The sequence below is a fragment of the Hemicordylus capensis genome, chromosome 5 (assembly GCF_027244095.1).
Source record: "Hemicordylus capensis ecotype Gifberg chromosome 5, rHemCap1.1.pri, whole genome shotgun sequence".
Classification (NCBI taxonomy): Eukaryota; Metazoa; Chordata; class Lepidosauria; order Squamata; family Cordylidae; genus Hemicordylus; species Hemicordylus capensis.
In genome coordinates, this window is record NC_069661.1 from 32,923,418 (window position 1) to 32,943,710 (window position 20,293).

Here is a 20,293-nt window from a genome sequence, read left to right on the forward strand (position 1 = left end):
CCCAGCAGGCACGGCTGCAGTGCAGTGAGCCAGTGTGTGCCTCCTTTGCTGGGCCAACTTGCACAGCGCTACACATATACACACACCCCAGGCCACCAATGCAATGTGAGAGAGAACAACTGGTAAACTGAGTTCTGTGTGCACTGAGTCAACTGAGTTCTTATGTTATGCTATGAGTTGGCCTTGGAGTGGGTGAGGGAAAGGGAGAGATTCAAAACCTGTTTGGATCTCTTAAAAACTGGGCTCCTTAGAGGAAGAGTGGAGAGTGGGGAAAACATGTGGGATAGGAATATGTTAAGTTGTGTGTTGAAATGTTTCTGCTAATGCATATTTACATAAATCATACTTGTTTTAAATCCTTACATTCTTGTGAGTCCCATTGTCTGGGTCCTCAATAACCCACATATTAGTGTTTATGTTGCAGTGGGAGGTAATGCTTATCTTGTGGCGGCAGGGGGATGGGGCAAAAGGCCTTTAGGTTCAGGCTCCAAAATTACCTAGCTGCACCTCTGACAGTGACCACCTAAACCAGCCTCATAGAGTCACTCCTGGAAGGGAGGGGGCCCACAACACTGGCCCCACCCACCCACAGTTCCAGCTTCCAAAACATCATGGGAAAGCATCATATAAAACCCAGAATCAGATTATAACACAGTTAAGTGCAACATATCCACCACCAGCAGTAGCTTGACTGTCACAAAATTGATTAACATAGTATGCAGATGATGGCCATAGCATGCAGCTTAAGTTGGTGCTAGATTTCCAGTGCAGTCCCCTAGGAGAAAAAAATGTTGTTGACCACAATTTGAAGATGTGTCTTGACTTGACCTCAAAACGCCCCACCCTGGAGCACATATACAATAGATCTTGTTAAAGTCTTGCGTAGTGACCTACAGATCTAAATTTATAATCTTAATAACTGGCAGCTGAGCCATACTAATTTTGGCAACCCGCACTGTGCTCGCCTAGCTTGTTCCCTGTACTCAGGGAATCAGTGTGTCTGCCAACGTATCAAGTTGCAAAGACGAAGGAGCAGGCAGCGGGACTATTTCTAGTTTATTAATACTAGAGGCAACCGTTTCTTAGAAAACAGGCCCTGCAAGGGAAAGATCTTTTTTTTCTTTACCAGCTATGGATTGCTGAGTGACAGGATTTATACAAGTTATTGTGAAGAGGACACAAGGGTATTCATCTTAGAACTGATTCATATAATTTCAGAGTATTAAGTCTGTTCACAGTGATACAGCCATGTTCCCCATGGGAAAATTAGGTGATAAAGTCACCATGTGCAGGCTTTACAACTTCAAAAATAAATGTGCGATTTGTGACTTGAAGAACTACAAGGAACAATTTCCAGCACAAACCCTTAGAAATTTGTTCATGAGATTCCAGCACAAGTCCATTTTGTTCACGAGTCCAAGCAACCCCCTGAAAGATCAGGTAAGTAGCTGGGAGTGCTCCTGGACCCAAAGCTCTCCCTAGTTTCTCAGGTTGAGGCTGTGGCCAGGAGTGCTTTTTATCAGCTACGGCTGATACGTCAGCTACATCCATTTCTAGAGGTGAATGACCTTAAAACAGTGGTACATATGCTGGTAACCTCCAGGCTTGACTACTGTAATGTGCTCTACATGGGGCTGCCTTTGTACATAGTCCAGAAACTACAATTGGTACAGAATGCGGCAGCCAGATTGGTCTCTGAGACAACATGAAGGGACCACATGACACCAGTTTGGAAAGAACTGCACTGGCTGCTGATGTTTCCAGGTGAAAAACAAAGTGCTGGTTCTTACCTATAAAGCCCTTAATGGCTTAGGTCCAGGCTATTTAAGAAAGCGCGTCCTTTGTCATAAACTCTGCTGTCGGTTACGATCTTCTGGAGAGGTCCAGTTACGGATGCCACCGGCTCGTTTGCTGGAGACCCATGACTGGGCTTTCTCTGTGGCTGCCCCAGGGCTTTGGAATATGCTCCCTATTGAAATAAGAGCATCTCCTTCTCTGTTTTTTTCAGGAAGAAACTCAAGACTCTCATATTTTCTCAGGCTTTTAATCAGAATTAATTTTAATAATTTTTAAACCTTGTTTTAATATCTATTGTATTCTATTGTCATGTATTTTAATTTGTAACTTTTAAATATTTTAAATTTAAAATATTAAATTTATGGAGATGTACATATCAGGCGGTATAGAAATATGATTGATAAAAAAAAATAACTCATTTTCATTTAACTGCACTTTTGATACTCACTGCCACTGGAAGTAAACTTGGTATATTTCTCATATATTTGCACATCCTTGTTTCAGAACTGCAAACCTAGGATTTGAGAGTGAGTGAGTGAGTGAGTGTGTGTGTATGTGTGTGTACACACACACACACACACACACTCTCACTCTCTCTCTCTCTCTCTCTCTCTCTCTATATATATATATATATATATATATATATCTCCATATTAGTGGTGTCTGTAAAGGGGGCAAAGAAAGTATCTCTTGGCCTCCACTTCATACATGGTATGGGCACCAACAAAAGGAAGTACTTTTTCACACAGCACATAATTAATCTGTGCAGTTATCTGCCACGGAATGTGGTGATGGCCACCAGCTTAAGTTGCTTCAAAAGGGCTTAGACAAATTCATGGAGGGCAGGTCTATCAATGGCTACTAGTCTTGATGGCTATAGGCTGCTTCCAGGCTCAGAGACAGGATGTCTCTAAATACCAGTTGCAGGGCAGCAACAGCAGAAGGGGGACATGCTTTCATCTCTTGCCTGTGGGATTCCCAGAGGCATCTGGTGGGCCACTGTGTGAAACAGTGTGCTGGACTAGATAAGCCTCAGGCCTGATCCAGCAGAGCTGTTCTTATATTCATCATTCAACCAACAGCACCCAGTGTGGTCCAATAATAGCATTAGTGGATGCTATTATATAGAAATGTAGGGTTTCAGCTATTGTTGTTGTTTTTAAACCATGGGTCCATCTAGCTCAGTACCGCCTACTCTGACTAGCAGTGACTATCAAGGGATGACTCAGGTGGGTCAACCAGGGCACCAACTTACAGAGAGCATTAAGTTAATAAACTAACCAGGGTGAATTTGATTTATATCAAATCAATTTAAATCACAATTTAAATCATTAGTCAGTAAGGCTAGATTGAAATCATAATTTTAATATTTACAACCAGATGAAGTTTTCATTTTTGGTCCTCTTCTAGATAGAAAAATTGCCCAAAATAATCTTACTGAAACCTCTGGAAGAGCAATGACATTGTGAATGGATTAACGGAATTCATTTACCAAAAAATTTAAACATTGCATATATACAGCCTCATGCTACATAATTAAAAACTAATGTTATTTCATGATGAGTACCTTTGGACTATAATGTATCTTAAATAGAAAACTATCTTTAGATAGATTTTTTTTCTCAAAAAGTATTTTATTTTTAAAAATCCAATTTAAATTTTAAAAAAATCAATTTTTTAAAAAAGTCATTGATTTTTATCTACCCTGAAACTAACCAGGAGGGGTGCCAAAGGCTAATTACCCTAGGGCCAGCCCTGCTGGTGAATGTGTTTGCCACATTCACATGTAAAGTGGGAGTGGGTATGAGATCTATATTATATTTTTAAAAGAGAAGAAAAAGGAAAAGCCAGGAGAGAAGCAAAGCCCGCCTCCTTCGTTGTTAATATTAAGAATATTTATAGGTCACTTCTCAACAACAAAAAGTTCTCAAAGAGGTTTACACAGAAAAAGGAATAAGATGGTTCCCTGTCCCAAAAGGGTCAGGGAACAGTCTAAAAAGACACAAGGTAGACCTCAGTAATAGGTACTGGAGAGATGCTCTGCTGGGGTTAAATAGGGACAGTTGCTCTCCCACTGCTAAATATAAGATAGCCACTACCTGAAAATGTCCCTCTTTGTCCATTTCCCTGCCTTACCTCACTGTACTCTGCGGCTTTTAAGCAGTTTTTCCCCAGACCAACTCTGATATCAGGAGCAAGCCAGGCAGAGAGAAAATTGCTTAATTATGCTAAGCACAGTGAGGCAAGGCAGAGAGGGGGCAGGTTTCACTCTCCTCCTCCATGTGCTCATTTTTTTTTTCTTATAAGGAGTAGCCCCACCCTATCATTGCTTGGTATGCGAACTGGATAAACATGTGGTTCAACATACACTCGCATTGTACCCATTCCGTGGCATGCCCCCAACACCTGCCTGGAGGCTTCCAGCAAGCCACTGGTGTGAAACAGGATGCTGGACTCGATGGGCCTGGCCTGATCCAGCAGGGCTATTCTTATGTTCTTATTTGGTTGCCCCACACATCTAGTGGGGCTCTAAGCTAGTGGCCACCACATCTTGTGGTAGTGGATGCCATAAGCTTGTTTTACTTAATTCATTTATTTATTGGATTTTTATACTGCCTCACCCAGATGGCTCACATATATAATACCAAAACAAAATAAATAACTCATTAAAAACAAACGAGATTAAAACCAGTTTAAAATCATTTCAATAATCACTACAGGCCAGGTTAAAAAAATGTTTTTAGGGATCTTTTAAAGGCTGCTAAAGATCTCAAGCCTCTATTATCCATAGGGAGTGCATTCCAGAGCCCAGGAGCAGCTACAGAGAAGGCTTGATCCTGAGTGGTCATCAGGCAAGTTGGCGGAAGCCAGAGACGGACCTCTCGAGGACCTTAATGTGTGGTGGAGATCATTCTGAAGACGGCGCTCTGCCAGGTAACGCGGTCCTAAGCACAAGTTAATGTATGCATTGTGTGCAGTAACTCTGGAGATCAGGACCTCAGACAGCTCCAAGCAGGCAATCAAGAGAGCTGGGTACAATAAGCATGAAATGGATGTTGCTCCAGCAGATACTAGAGCTGACTGCTGGTTTTTATAGCTGTTACTCAGGAAGAGTAGATTATGCCTCCCCCACTTCCCTGGGGAAGGCTCTGTTTAAATAGATCTTGCCAAATTTCCCAGATGCTGGTTCCAAGAGCTTTAGGGGCCTCTACCTGGGCTGGCAGGTCCTTGAGCAGATTCCTCTGAGTCAAAGGATGAAGACTGGGCTGTGTCCTCAGGTCACAGTGGTGTTACTGTTTCTCCTGCTGAGGGGAGTCCCAACAGTGTGAAGTCACCTGGGGTCTGGGTCATAGGATCTTCCCACCTTATCCCCCAAGTGGATCTAAACATGAAAATCTGGATCTAAACATGAAAATCTCCTTATGCTCACCTATGGAATACATCATTTGTGTTGAGATGGGACACACACACAAGGTCAATGTCAACCTTGTGTGTGTGTCCCATCTCAACACAAATGATGTATTCCACAGGTGAGCATAGAGAGATTTTCAGGTTTAGTTGTATATAACCTCCTACTGCTGCATGCAAGAATTACCCCATTAACTGGGAGAACAGGCACCTTTTAAAGCAGTGGTTCTCTTATATTTAGCAGGGTGGAAGCAACTAACACTATTCAACTGCAGCAGAGTATCCCTCCTGTGGCTGTTGTCTACCTTGTGTTTCTTGTTATATTATGCGCCTTTTGGGGACAGGTAACCATTTCTTTTTTTATTCTTTTTATGATGCAAACCATTTTGAGAACATTTCAGTTGAAAACTGGGAAACACATGTTACCATCATATGTGGATTAGAGTATTAGTTCAATTCTGGCAAGGAATAAAACACTTACACATCACTGGAGCACCATGACAGCATTAAAGTCATGTTTAAAAGTTTAACATGAAATGAGTACATCACTGGGAAGGAAGATGACTCAGGCCTTCAAAACTGGCCCCATCCACACAGTTGTAGGCCTTTAAACATCACTGTAGTACCATGGGATGAACCTACAAAGAAGACATTTCCTCTATTGTACCTATAACTTTTCAAAAGTACCTAACCCACTCTTAAAGCTAGACACAGGGACCTCTCATTAGTACAAAGCAGCAGCTCCTCCTGTGCTTCCTTCTTCCCAAATCAGTTTAGGATTATGGAGTGTTACAAATCAACAGGGATCAATAAGAGTCCTTTCCCAGAGGTAACTCAACCATCCAGGCCTTGGCTGGTAGTAGAGGAAGGTTCTAGCTACCTCAAGATCCTATCTCTTCCTTTAATTTCATTTATTTATTTAACATATTTTGATGCGGCCCACTACCAAAGTCTCTAGGTAGTTTACAACATTAAAACACAATTTTAAAAAAAAAACCAATTCAAAACAAAAAAAGTTCAAATTAAAATAGCTAAAAACCACTAAATAGCTAAAAAGCTTGGCTGAAGAGATGTGTCTTGAGTTGATTCCTAAAGGTCAACAGGGATGAAGCAGCTCTAATCTCAGCAGGAAGTGTGTTACACAGCTCTGGGGCAACTACAAAGAAGACTCGCCTCTGAGTTGTCACCAGACGAGCCAGTGGTACCCTTAGCTGAAGCTCCCCTGAAGTTCTTAATAGTTGACGGGGTTCATCGCCTTAATAGGCGAAGGCGTTCTCTTAAATACCCTGGGCCCAAGCCATTAAGGGTATCCTTCTTCTGAATCCCTTTCAGCAGTCTTGCAGCCCACAAGAGAGGTCCGCTCTACTGCTCGAGACCACTGAATCAAGCACATGTACCCACACATCAGATCACATTTGCTGCTTAATGCCATCCTTCGTTGTCCCTCAGCCCCATGAGTGCTGTCCTGAGTTCCTTGCACCAAAGGTGAGATGCAAATGGGATGGGGTTGGGGATATAGAAAAGAAATTCACTCCATATCAGTATTCTAACATGATCACATCATTGCTTCAAAGCTCAAGCTCTACCCAAAAGCAATACTTTCTACACACTGAAAATACACAGTCCAGCTCTATGCAAAAGTTGCTCTCCTTGCATCTTCTGCTCTAAAAATAGGACTACAGCTGTTCCAAGTTGTTTTCACCCCCACACTCATTTCTATCAACACAGGAGAAACAACGTAAGGATTCTAGAGCAGAAAGATGACCCACCTTGTTTTAATTAACTGTTGTAAGAAAAATAACTCCTTTTTCACAGCTAAATATCTAATTCAAGTGCAGTCATTACATTATAAGGTAACATTCACAACCGATGTTCATTTCAATTTTATTTTTAACTATGGAGTTCTTTTTCCTTGCCTGATAGGGGCCATCACCACCAAGAGATATAGGGCTGTAGAAGACAGAAGATACCAAATCAATGAAAAAAAATTATTGCACATCTTTGTATTGATTTTTGCCAAATAATGTCAGAAACTTCAGGATTCACATGAGACGCCTAACCACCAATAGAAGGTACTGCAGGCTCGTGCAGTGGCGGTTGAAGGCGTCGTGAGGAGCTAATGATGACTACCCGAAGCAGGTCTGCGCAGGCGCAGAACCCATATTTATATATGTCGTGTATTCACTATCCAGATTTTATCTTCATTATTTCTGAGTTTCTGAACCAGCCAAAGTGTCTGAACCAGCTGAAGTGTCGTGCACACATACACCCAGATCTTACCTTTCTGATGAAATTAACATGGCATTGTCCTTTCTGCACAGGTGGAGGGCATTCTGGAGGCACCCTGTATGCTTGGTGAATTTTACTCTGCTCAGCAGCAAACCAAACAGCGGAGAAGAAACGAACTTCAATTGAATTGACCTCTTCAATCACATTAGTAATATCAAAGCTCTGTGTAAGGGACAGAAAAGGTAAAAATGATAGACTCAATCATTCTGACATATAGCATCTGCTGATTGATCCCATTATCAGAGGTCTGGTTCAGACATTTCTTTCTTCATTTATAGGAGTGATCAATCTCCATATGCCCAAACATCCATTTTTGCACATCTTTGAAGCATATATTTTTGAATCTATATGCTTCAGAGATGTGCAAAAATACACACACACACTTTTATCCTTTAATATTTGATTTTTTTAATAAAGATTTTCCAAAGCAGCTTGTAAATTAAAATAATATTGGCTGACATGCTGCACAGTCTAACCTTCTAAGTGAGATTCCTCCACGCTGCTCCATTCCACTCAGAAGCACTCCCCCAGCTTGTAAACACACAGGGCCTCTGTGGCTTCTAAGCACAGCATCATCACTGTAGAGACGCAGCTTCCACTGGGAATCATGGGAGCTGCACTGCTACAGTGATGCTGTGCTTAGCAGCCATGGAGACACTGCTTGTTTGCAAGTAGCAGTGGAGTCCTTTTGAGTGGAATGGAGCAGCATGGGGGCATCTTGCTTATGAACGTTAGACTGTGCAGCATGTCAGCTACCATATTAAGACAGATAATCATGTTACAAATGCAAACAGTGGTGAAACACGAAAACACCATAAAAGCAACAGCTCTAACATGAACTGGAGACCTAGGCATGCATATGAATTTATATCTATATCTTTATAATTAGCCAGGTGCCCAAAACTATTCAAACTAGGCACCAGACAAGCAGTCCTGGGAAGAGCATTCCATGGTATCATCAATAAAAAGGCCTTCCCTCTGTTGCCACACCTTGACCTCTGATGGCAGGGGAACCTGGAGAAGGGGCTCAAATCTACTTGTTAAATGCATCGGCATGTTCATGTGGAAGGAGGCACTCTTGAAGGCAGAGACTGTGGAAGCTACCAAAGCAGAGAGATCCAGGAGGCTGGTCACATGGCATTGTTCATGCAACTAACTTATTCCTGTGAGTGAAGAACGCCAGTGAGACTAACATATAAGCCAACCCTTATCTAAACTAGGTCTGTACAACTTGCAACCTACTAAGACAAATGCAGCCCTCCAGGCAAGTATTTAGGTTTTTGCTTCCTACCTGGATCTGGCAAAAAACAGACTTCTTGACAAGCACTTGACAAGCCACAATGCAAGGCTGGTGGCCTGCCTCATTTGGCTTTGTGGATTTCAAGTTGTGCAGGCCTGATCTCAGCTTTGAAGTTTTTTGTGCAGTGATGCATACTGCAATACCTGACCAACCCCACCAAGCAGCACCTAAGTAGGCAGGAACAGAGAGGAAGCCTTGTCCATACACTAGCACCCACATCTGGATGACAACTATGCAGAAGGCCTGATCCAGTGGGTTTTTTTACCATTCTAGGCCATTAGAGGTCTTTGTGCAGGCAACACAGGACACTTCTTCCTGGCCACCATCCAGTACAATAGACACTGCATTCAAAGGATCTTCCTCACCTGTGGTGGGACCTTGATAGTTAACCATTACAACATGCATCACTGCTTAGGCCAGGGCTATTTAAACTCCCTGTTTTGTCCCCCTCCCATTGTCACTGTCTTCTTATGCAAATGGCATTATTGTGCAATATATTTATCTATTACTTTCAGTTTCCCCAAAAAGTGTATGTGCTACATACATCTCTCATAGAGAAAAGATTGCAGGCTACTCAGATAAATTATACAAAGTATGTGACAAGATTTACGGATAAATATGCAGGATTACCCAGCTGCTGACAAAAGAAATAACAGAAAAACTGGGAGCAGAAGATAGACCTAGGGCCTAATCACAGAAATCCCCTTAGAACTTGAATCACAGCACTCGTCTGCAGTTGCCACCGGCTTGTATGGTCGCTACTCAGGGACAGGCCATCTACATTGCTGCCCCGAGGCTTTGGAACACACTTCCTGCTGAAAGAAGAGCCTCCCCATCTCTTACAACTTTTAAAAAGGCAGTCAAGACGCATCTGTTCACCCAGGCTCTTAATTAGATACTGTTAATTTTGTTTTAATTGCATTTTAATAGTTTTAACTTCTTAATTTTGATTGTTGACGTGTTTTAATCTTTTATTGGCTGTTTTTATTGTTTTGTAAACCGCCCAGAGAAATTGCGTTTTGGGCGGTATAGAAATGTATTAAATAAATAAACAAACAACACTCACATATCTGTTGAACATGTTGTCCGTCCTTCCAACAGTAACATTATTAATGACAACCTCTGCTACCGTATCTACTCCCTCGAAAGTCAAATTTACTTTCTGCCATGTGCTACAGGAAGAGAACAAAACACACAGATTTATTGAGGTACCCTCAATAAAGGCTAGGGAGCCTTTGCAGATATAATGATAACTGCCCACAAACTATGGTTTGCAAATCCAAAGCCAAAATTAGAAGGTACATCGCCAGCGCCACCCTCATGCTGTCTCTGGCACATATGACCTCCTCCCTTCCCTATCTTAATATTACATATACACTGATGCTAACTATGATTAACAGTAACCAAGATCCTCAGATTGATCTGCATTTGAAACCAGGATCTGATGTAGGTTTGTGAACTCTGGTCAAAACGGGAACTCTAGTTAGTGTTAATCACCACTATTTGGCGAATCAGTGCACTAAGCCATGGGTTAAAACATTCAGGGGAAGGGAAGAGAAATTTGCACCGGAAAGGGTAGAAGGCAAGAAAGAGAGCACATGCTTTTGAGGAGGACTCCTGATTGGTAAACCATGGTTTCCAGGGACCCAGCAGGTCACCAAAAGCCACATCCCCAAATTATTAATTGTACTGTTCCAAATTATGTTATCATATTGCTTCCGAAGAGACAGCCAACATAGGTCAGGAAGAAGGTTCAGATCAGATTTTCAAACAGGTATCAGACATCTGTTTACACACCTCACATTGGTTTTATTACGGTGTTTCAAGAGTAGGCAATTTGGAAGACATAATTATAATGGAAGAGAGACTTGAAAGCATTTTATTAAAATTTGTGAGGCAGTCAAATTTGGTTTCTCCAATGTAGATTCAAATTGGTGTACCATAGGAATCTCTGCAGTACAAAGGTGTGAGAAGCATAAGGCTTGGTTAGGGCATACATTTCCATAAGTGCCCCTTCTTTGTTACTGCATCCCATGCTATGCTGATAACATATAAAATGTTCACATGGGAGGCTCCCACATGCATTCCGATTAGTATTGTGACTAAACCAGCTGGTTAGGTGCCAAGGTGGGAACCTTCTATGTGATCCACCCCCTTCCGTGTGATCTTCTCATTCACACTTTACTGGGATGACATAGGGTCTCAGGTTCCTTGTTCAGTCTCTTTCCACATGACTTCCCATTTCATTCAGTCTTTGCCAGTTCTACTTCACCTCTCCATGCCCTGGTGATTTTCTGTTCCTTTTTGCTTTCCTCTGTTTCCAGACCTCTGCCACTCACTCTACTTTCTCTGTGCAATGCGAGAATCAAACATACAAGCCTAACAAGCCTCATATATTTGATAAGAAATGAAACCGGGTAGCACCCAGACTAGTCTTGCGCTATCATAAGAATGTAGCACACAGTCGTTGCATCAAGAAATTTACCTCTGGTCCAGACTAGTTCTTGAGTTAATGGAACCTCTTACGCAGCTCCTTATATACGCAAATAGAGAACTCCTTGCTCAACCTCTTGAGCAAGTCAATATATGTGCAAATGGGGAACTCCTTGTGCAACATGCATTCAAGCAATTCCTCTTCTGCTAGCAATAGTGCAACTTCCCAAAGCACCACAAGGCCTTCTGCCAGTGTGGCTGCAATCCACAAAAAAAATATCACTTTCCATAGTAGCACATACTTTATAGAGCATTCTTTTCCAGTAAAGCCTGACTCTCCTTTGTTGACTGCCTTTTGTTAGCAGGTTAAGGTTTTTGAGACCATGGTTAGAAATCATTTTGGAAGTGGTTGAGGTAACCATGGTTAGGAAAAACACCAGTGCAGACATAAAATTGCATAATGCTTAGCTGTTAGAGAGGAATTTGCACAATAGAAGAGGCAGCAGGAAGAAGGAATGTGTTAGTAGAGGGTGCTCTTGATCTCATAACCATAGGAGAAGAGATTGAGAAGTGATGCATCTGCACTGAAACACAGAGAGATCCTCATGCTTAATACACATAATTAGAGAGGTGCCAGTAAGCTCTATATTATAACATTTTATTCTCATACCTTACAGCAAAAGGAGTTTTGAATGTTCTGCTATATGTCCAGTTATCCAGGGAGATCCATCTGTAGGCCAGGTCGTTAAACCTATAATACGGATCCTATTCATGGACCACACAAAAGAAACAAAAAAACTGCTTGTTGAAAGGCAGCAAGGAAACAAATATATAACACATTGACTACTTTGTATTGCTGGTCACAGACCAAAATAAAACTGAACTGAACTTTGTAACACATTCCAATTGTGGAGTTATTGGGTTAAGGACGGTGTGGATGACCTTAGTAGCTAATACGGCTGCCTTGCATCTGCAATGCCACTTCAACTGGTAAACAGGAGAGAAGTTACTACATCTGGTCCCAATTAAGGACTCATTGGATAATATAGTCAAGGTTAACAAATTAACAATTATTGATTCATATTCATGTTTATCCACTACTTTTCCAAAGCAAATATCCAATATTTAAAAGTGTGCTAACTGGACAAAGAGGCACATTTCAAAATGGTGATTCTCTTTATATTAACAGGAGGAAAGCAACTGGCCCTATTCAACCCCAGCACAGCATCCCCACAGTGGCTGTCGCTGGAGTCTACCTTGTGTTTCTTTTTAGACAGTGAGCCCTGTATAAAAAGAAGGAACATTATCCTATTTCTACTTGAACCACTTTGAGAACTTCTCTTTGTTAAAAGACAGTATACAAATAGTTAAGTAACGGTAAAGTGTGCCGTCGAGTCGGTGTCGGCTCCTGGCAACCACAGAGCCCTGTGGTTTTCTTTGGTAGAATATAGGTGGAGTTTATCATTGCCTCCTCCCGCGCAGTGTGAGATGATGCCTTTCAGCATCTTCTTATATTGCTGCTGCCCACTATAGGTGTTTCCCATAGTCTGGGGAACACACCAGCGGGGACTCAAACCAGCAACGTCTGGCTTGCTAGGCAAGTCATTTCCCACTACGCCATTAGGTTGCTCTATATAAGTAGTAGTAGTATGCAATTTATGTTCAATTCTTCTCCCCTTACGTATTTACCTACATAAATAGCCCACATGATGCCAACACCAGCGTTCCCAATCAGCCAGCACTTTTGCATACATGGATGTCAGCCCTGGCAACACTATGAAAGGGTGAGGTTGCACAACTACTTAAAATAGCATGCCTGCATGTGCACAGTCAAACTTACATTGTTTACAATGCAAGTCGCACTTAGCAAGTACAGATGCACTGTTTTAAGTCGCTGCACAACGGCACTCTTACACAATCCTGCCAGGGCTGGCTTCCACATGTGCAGCAGTGCCAGCCAATTGGGAACATCGGCATGGCATTGCACATTATGTGGGCCATTAATTAAATAGGTTTTGAGCATATTAACACTACTCTCTCAAGGATTTCATTACAGGTGTTATTTCTTTTTACAACCACTATTTTCTGGTATGATCAGAAGCACAAGGTCAAGCACCACATCTGAATATTCTTTGCTTGCTGCCTTCAATTCCTAACAATGCTATAAAATTCTTGTTACTCTATTAAGCCAAAAGAAACACAGTGACATGTTATTATTGGGTATGTTGAGGACCATAAAGTTGTGAATAATTTCTACTGGGAAGAGTCGCATTTCTCTCCCACTACCATTGTCCTTTCCCCCCTTTCCCTTCCTCCCTTTTTGAGCCCTCCCCCAGTTGAAATTCAAATTGTAAGTTCCTAGGGGCAGAGACCTTGGTTTTTGCTTACATCAGTGCTCACTGTAGAAAGCAGTCTTGATTGAGCCATTTCTAATGGCTCAACCCTATAGTCTGCCATGGAAAAGGCTAGTAAAAGGGTTCTTTAGTCCAGGGATCTTCAGCGTTGGGCCCCCAGATGTTCTTGGACTTCAACTCCCATAACCCCAGGCCCAGTGGCCTTTGGCTGGGGATTATGGGAGTTGAAGTTCAAGAACATCTGGGGGCCCAACGTTGAGGATCCCTGCAGTTTAGTCCTTCTCCTTTGAACATGAGCAGTTCAGGCAGTCTTCTTCCACTAGGCACCTTAGCTATCAGCGGCTGTAACATGAACTCAGACAAATGGGGGTTACCAGACCTCACATAATGCTGCTGCTGCTGTTCACACAGTGGTATAAGGAATGGCAAAGTCCTTTGCCTTGACTCAAATGGGTGCTAAGTAATAAACTGCACCAATGTTGTTTGCCCTCCAGACCTTGCTTAATTCAACATGGCTGCCATTGACACTCGCCAGGGCCCTAGAATTTTCAGTGCCAGTATGAACCCTTTCACAAATAAGCTATTTGCTTATATTAGTTGGTTCAATGACGTCTGTATCATGACACCTATGGCTGCCAATTCTAGCAATAAATTCTTCCTAGCACTAAAATGTGATTCAAAAGCAGAGTCTCTATCTATTATTAGCAATAGGCTTAAGCAGGCTTGTATACAGCTTGTTGAATCATGCCTGTGAAATGGTACTGCAAGTCTGTGGAATGTCTCCTACCCTTATTTCTCTTCACTGCCCCCCTCCCCACTCGCATTCTCTCTGATGCCTCTTAAAAGAGGAATCAAGAAAACAAGCATTAAATAATCAAGAATTAATTCCCTTATCAAAGCCTAGGCGAGGCATTAATTAGGCAACCCCAGGGGAATATACACTTGATAGACCCCGAGTTTTTATCCTCATTAAGTCAGTGTTTGAGAGGAGGAGTGAGGTCCTTTGCAGGCAGCCTGGTACAATTTTTCCCTGGCAGCATTTCATGAAGATAACCTGCCATTTAAATAAAAGGGTGGTTGTTTTTTAAAAAGACAACATGATCCAATCTATGTATGTGGGAGCGCAATGCATATTTTAGTGAGCCAGTGCTAAATATAAGCCCTGAAAGGAATATTTAGCACAACTGTAGGAAATGAAGAAGCAGAGATCACACCTTGCAGAGTGTGTGTGTGTGTGTTTTTTATTAGAGGCATTTTCAGTGACAGAGGTGTCATTTGCAAAGCAATAATTAATTGCATCTCGTGCAGTTTCCTTCCTACTGGTTTTGCTCAATTCATCTGGGGGAGAGGCAGAGAATTCTGTATACCAATTGATATTTTAAGGCAGAGAAAGCTTTTAGACTGTTTATCCCCAAAGCATGTGCTGTAAAACCTTAGTGCAATTTGAGAGAACTGCTAGCATGCCATGAGAAATACATGAATTAAAAGTAAAGGCTCCTGTGAGAAGTGCCTCCCATGAGGAAAGGTAAATTCCACTGTTCCTCTGTATCAGAAGTGACCAACTGTTCCAATCAGCACACAATGCAAAGAAGCACCAGAATTACCTTCCCTCTGAGGGGAACACCTGCTGTTTCTGGGTGTGCCACCTTCCATTGTTTCTGTGTGTTCAGAATGAAGTGTTTCTGTCATTTTAATTCAGAAAATGAGTGTGCCTCAGCAATATTCTAGGACTCTAGACCAGAGGCGTAACTATAGGGGGGGAAGGGGGGGCACGTGCCCCGGGCGCCATCTTTTCTGGTCACATGGGGGGCGCCGTCATGACCAAATTTTTTTAAAATTTTTTTAAAAAAATTGTTAATACAAATGTTTCCTGCTCAGTGCAGCAGTGCTGCAGCAGTCAAGGGAGCGCGTCGGTGCCCCCTTCCCCACGAGCGGTCCCTTCCGCGCTGCCTGCGCCCCCCCATTGCTTTGCTGGCGCCTGGCGGCCAGTCAGTGGCCTGGCTTGGCGGCGGGCGCTTGTGAGGAAAAACCTAAGTATAATGTAGTATGTTGGGGGGGCGCGGTGGGGGGGCGACATTTCAGTGCTTGCCCCGGGCGCCGTTTTCCCTAGTTACGCCTCTGCTCTAGACAATACTGTAGAATCATCGATAGGGCCACCTAGTCCAAATGACAAAAATAAAAATAAAAATCTGCTGCCTTATTAATTGGGGCACAGGGCAGTCCTTACTTAGGGCAGGGCAAGCAGGACTACATGCATGAACACTGTAAGATATTTCCCTTAGGTGATGGAGCCACTCTGGGAAGAGCAGATGGTTCCAAGTTCCCTCCCTGGCAGCATTTCCAAGATAGGGCTGAGAGACATTCCTGCCTGCAACCTTGGAGAAGCCGCTGCCAGTCTGGGTAGACAATACTGAGCTAGATGGACCAGTGATCTCACTAGGTATATGGCAGCTTCCTATGTAACATCTCTGAAAGCTCTTTGAAACCACTACACTTATGTACCTCTTGTAACTTGTAACCATCATGCTTAAGAAACATTTGTTAAAGAATAAAATCCTGTTATTTAGTTTCATCACGTGCATTTTGTTTCCTCTCCCACCTCACCTGAAGAGAGACCCCACACACTACTACACAAACAAGAGGGGGAAGAAGTGAAAGTTGGTCTCAGATCCTGCCTAATAAGATGTGAATGATGGCAGCAAAGGTACTCTGAAGTAGGGTGACCCCTCACAGGAAGTAACAGGATAAACACCTCATTCAATTCAGGCCAACACACAGCTGCTAGTTATACTCTAAATAAACCCCATATTCCTCTAGTTTGGCCCTCAGGTTTAAGATTATGTCAAAGCTTGGAACTGCCTGCTCTTCCACCCCATAACTCAAACTGGAAAGGGTAAGCTCTTTCCTCAGGTTTTCACAGGGCATGTCCAACTTTCTGAGTTCTGGCCAGAATTGTTTTGATCTAGATTGAGATGGAGAAGACAATTTCCTGTCTCATAAGCCTATTAGCCATGGGATGAAATTTTAAAGGCCCAAGAATGTTCCTATCAATTTTGGGGTTTAAGGAATTGAGCAGTCAGTATATTCTTTTTTCTTCTTCTCCTGTCTCCATCATTCTGAGTTCTGGTTCTCTCTTTATGCTGGTGGATGGGAGTGCACATCTGACAGGTTGACTCCTGAAGCCAAAAAAGATTAGTACATATGATATGGAAGACTATCAGCAGCGGCCCAGTCTAGATATCATGCTACCAGCCCACCCAAATGTGTAGTAAGGCACATGTACACATGTGTCTTGCCACACGCCAGTGCACTGTTCCACCACTGCATAATCATGCAAGGGAACAGATATTCAAACCATCCCCACACAATAATTTAAACACTACCAGTGTTCCCTCTAAGGCGTGTGCATGTGCACGCGCTCACACTTTTTAAATATCCGCTCAGTTAATTTTATATCCCACTCAGGTTGAAATGGGAAAGCAATTCTATGTATTTAGTAATAAAATACTAAACATTATTTACATTTTGTGCAAGGGGAAGCTTGGATTTTCTGGTCCACAAGTCATTATGCAGAGGCAGGAATGTACATACGCACACATACTTCTGCATCCATTTAGATGGGCCAGTCGGGTAGTATTGTCCAAACTGGCCCTGTCTGTTTCTTTGTACCCTGTAGCCAGAGCTGTGCATGTGATCTATAAAATATAAATGATGCAAATCAGGCCAACCTGCATGACTTCATTTGCATAATTTGCTTTGCAGTTTGTACTATTTTGCATAATTTATCCCCCTTTTGTTAGTCAAGGGGTGAGGTAAGGAATTACACAAGGGCACTGATGCCTCTCTTCTACAAACACTGGATTCAGTAACTGTTCTGACTTCTAAGAATCTACCTGCACATTTTCAGGCATATCTTTGCAACCAGAAATACTAGACGCTTGCAAAAGAAAGAAAGAGGAAGAGAGAACATTGATATTCTTAAAAAACTGAATTCTGCAGCTGATCAACATATATTGCAGCTTTTCTGTGCTACTGCTTCTGTAGTAGCGCACACGCACGCACGCACGCGAGTGTGGTGTAGTGGTTAGAAAGCAGATGATAAAACCTGAATAAAAATCCCCACTCAGCCAGGAAACTCATTGGGTGATCTTGAACCAATCACTCTCACTTTCTGCCTATCTTACCTCCCAGAGTTGTTGTGAGGATAAAATGGACAATGAAACCTGCAGTCAGTCCTGAGCTACATCAAAGAATGGTAGAATATAAATGTAATATACATATACACAACCCTGCCTTCAGCAGTCTGGGAAAACCATTAACCAGTTGACTCTGCCACAGATTGTTCGAGTCACACCTTGACCATGGCTGAGGAAACTGAATAGCAGGGTATAAATTCTAGTCAGGGCCAGGTGATTCAGTTGAGACACTACAGTTCAAGAGAACCTCGTTATCCACGGATTCAGATACACCTGACCTTGGCATATGCGGGGTGGGGGTGGGAGAGAGAAAGACAGGTTGACCTTGCATATCTGCAGATCAGGGTGACCGGAAATGACCACAGAGATAATTTATTTATTATTATTTATTTATTTCTGGCCACCATTTTGTTCGGAGCCACAAAATGGCTCAATTTAAGAGGGGAAATCGGCAATTTGGGGGCATTCCAAAACACAGCACAACTCGGGGGGAGCAGCAAAGCAGGGTAAGGAGCTCCCACCCCCACATGTTTCCCCTCCCCCAAATCAGCCAATTTTTGGCCATTTGCAGCTGGCCAGAAACCTATAAATAAACAAACAAACAAACAAACAAACAAATAAATAAATGAAATATTCGCGGTTTCGATATCCACAGCTGCAGCCGGGAATGGAACCTGCATGAATATCAAGGTCCAACTGTATACCAGTTCATATTGTAGATGGAGGAGTCACACGAGTGACTGTAGCTTACCTCCTAAATATTCATGTGAATCCTGTCAAAGTTCCTCAAAGTGGTAAGATTGCAAGTTACCACTTCTTGGAAAAAAGCTCAAAAATAATTAATCCTTTCTGCTTCCAAGCCATTGATTTCTAGCTTGAGAGGGTACATTCCCTTGCCTTTATTTCCATGAATATGTAAAGTAATCAAGATTTAACCAAAATAACTAGGAAATTATGCTTTAACATGCAGAAAATGGCAAAGAAAACTAGTTTAATTTTGAAGAATTGCAGAAGGGAAATATTCTTGTTCAGCTAGCTGTCTTACGAGATTTGCATTCATAGAAATGAAAAGTATAGTTGAAGAGAAATTGTGCTCTTTTTCTCCCTTAACTGGACAAAGCTGTGGAATAATCAGTGCCATACATGCGGTTTGTGTTGATTCCTAAGATATGTTATCCTATTCCTTCTCAGAACAACTTGCAACATGAAACAGGAGTTGGTAACTGGATGGTAAAATTTTCCTTGGTTTTCTTGTAGGGCAAATTATCAAATTTTGGTTGAAAGTATGTCTTTTTCATTATAAAAAATGTTATTTGAGATATATGATCTCCTCCCTGTCCCCCCTCCACCCCAAAAATATGCGTAAAATATACAGCTTTAAAAGCCAACATTCTATTTCAAATAAAAGAGGGAGTGAGGGTTCTTTCATAAGACTTTTGGGCCCCATCATAGCTACAGTTTTCACTAGACAAAGAAGAATCACGCCCCGCTCCACAATGCCATAAGTTCAAAAATAGTTATTTGCTAAACCCTGCTGCCAAGTGCACAGCACCCTGAGCTCATCTCAAATCAGGTTTAGCATTTAAATGAAGTGACAGCTTTAAGGCAGTGACTTCGTTTAAAAGTGAAGGCACAGAAAACAACACTTAGCCTTCTCATCTGACTTCACCTTTAAACGCCACATCTAAAGGAATTCACAGAAAAAGAACGAGAGCTAAACAACATGTTATAACAAATAAATAATTAAAAGACACACTAAAATCTGCAAGTGTCATTTGTTTAGCCAAAAGCAGCTGCAGCAGAGAAGCCCAATCCCGATCAAGATCACAGCATGAGAGGATGAGGACCACAGAGTCCTTCCTCCCTGTGCTACTTCCCTGCTGAAATTAGCTCCCAAACTATTGTATGTCCCCAAAGCAGCTATAAACAGAATGCTATTACTTGGTCAGTCATACAAAATATACTGGTAGAATCATTTTATGTGTGATTAATTAAAATATATTGGCCCCATAACATGTAGTTTGGCATAGTTTCCAGGAATCAGAAGACAGAGCTAGTGCCCTGAATACTGCAAAGTATTAGCCACCTAATGGTGCAGCAGAGAAGTAACGTGCCTAAGGAGCAAAAGGTTGCTGGTTCGAATCCCTGCTGGTATGTTTCCCAGACTATGGGAAACACCTATGGGAAACATAGGCCCTCCAGACTATGGGAAACACCTATATTGGGCAGCAGAGATACAGGGAGGTGCTGAAAGGCATCATCTCATACTGTGCGGGAGATGGCAATGGTAAACCCCTCCTGTATTCTACCAAACGACAACCACAGGGCTCTGTGATCACCAGGAGTTGACACCAACTCAACGGCACAACTTTACCTTATGCATTCCCATTACTAACAAGAGAAGGATTCGTTATGCGAATTATTAGGGCTGTAACATTAGTCAAAGCATCCACAGAATTAGAGTTGGAAGAGCTCTTGGAGGCCTTCTAGTCCAGTCCCCTACTCAGCATGAAACA

General features: G+C 42.2%; 1 protein-coding gene and 1 long non-coding RNA gene across 2 annotated transcripts in view; one reads left to right on the forward strand and one right to left on the reverse strand.

Annotated features, from left to right (window-relative positions):
• The window catches only part of MANBA (mannosidase beta), a 74,179-nt gene that overhangs the window by 48,252 nt on the left and 5,634 nt on the right, over positions 1 to 20,293 (reverse strand). The window contains exons 2-4 of the mRNA XM_053253002.1: positions 11,898 to 11,992; positions 9,861 to 9,966; positions 7,486 to 7,656 (exon numbers count right to left, since the gene is read on the reverse strand). Coding sequence (XP_053108977.1) covers positions 7,486 to 7,656; positions 9,861 to 9,966; positions 11,898 to 11,992 — 372 coding nt within the window. The remainder of the gene's footprint in view (positions 1 to 7,485; positions 7,657 to 9,860; positions 9,967 to 11,897; positions 11,993 to 20,293) is intronic.
• Positions 1,121 to 7,707, forward strand: LOC128326335 (uncharacterized). Its single transcript, XR_008307988.1, has 3 exons — positions 1,121 to 1,440; positions 4,589 to 4,731; positions 7,527 to 7,707. It is a non-coding gene; the product is annotated as an uncharacterized LOC128326335 (long non-coding RNA).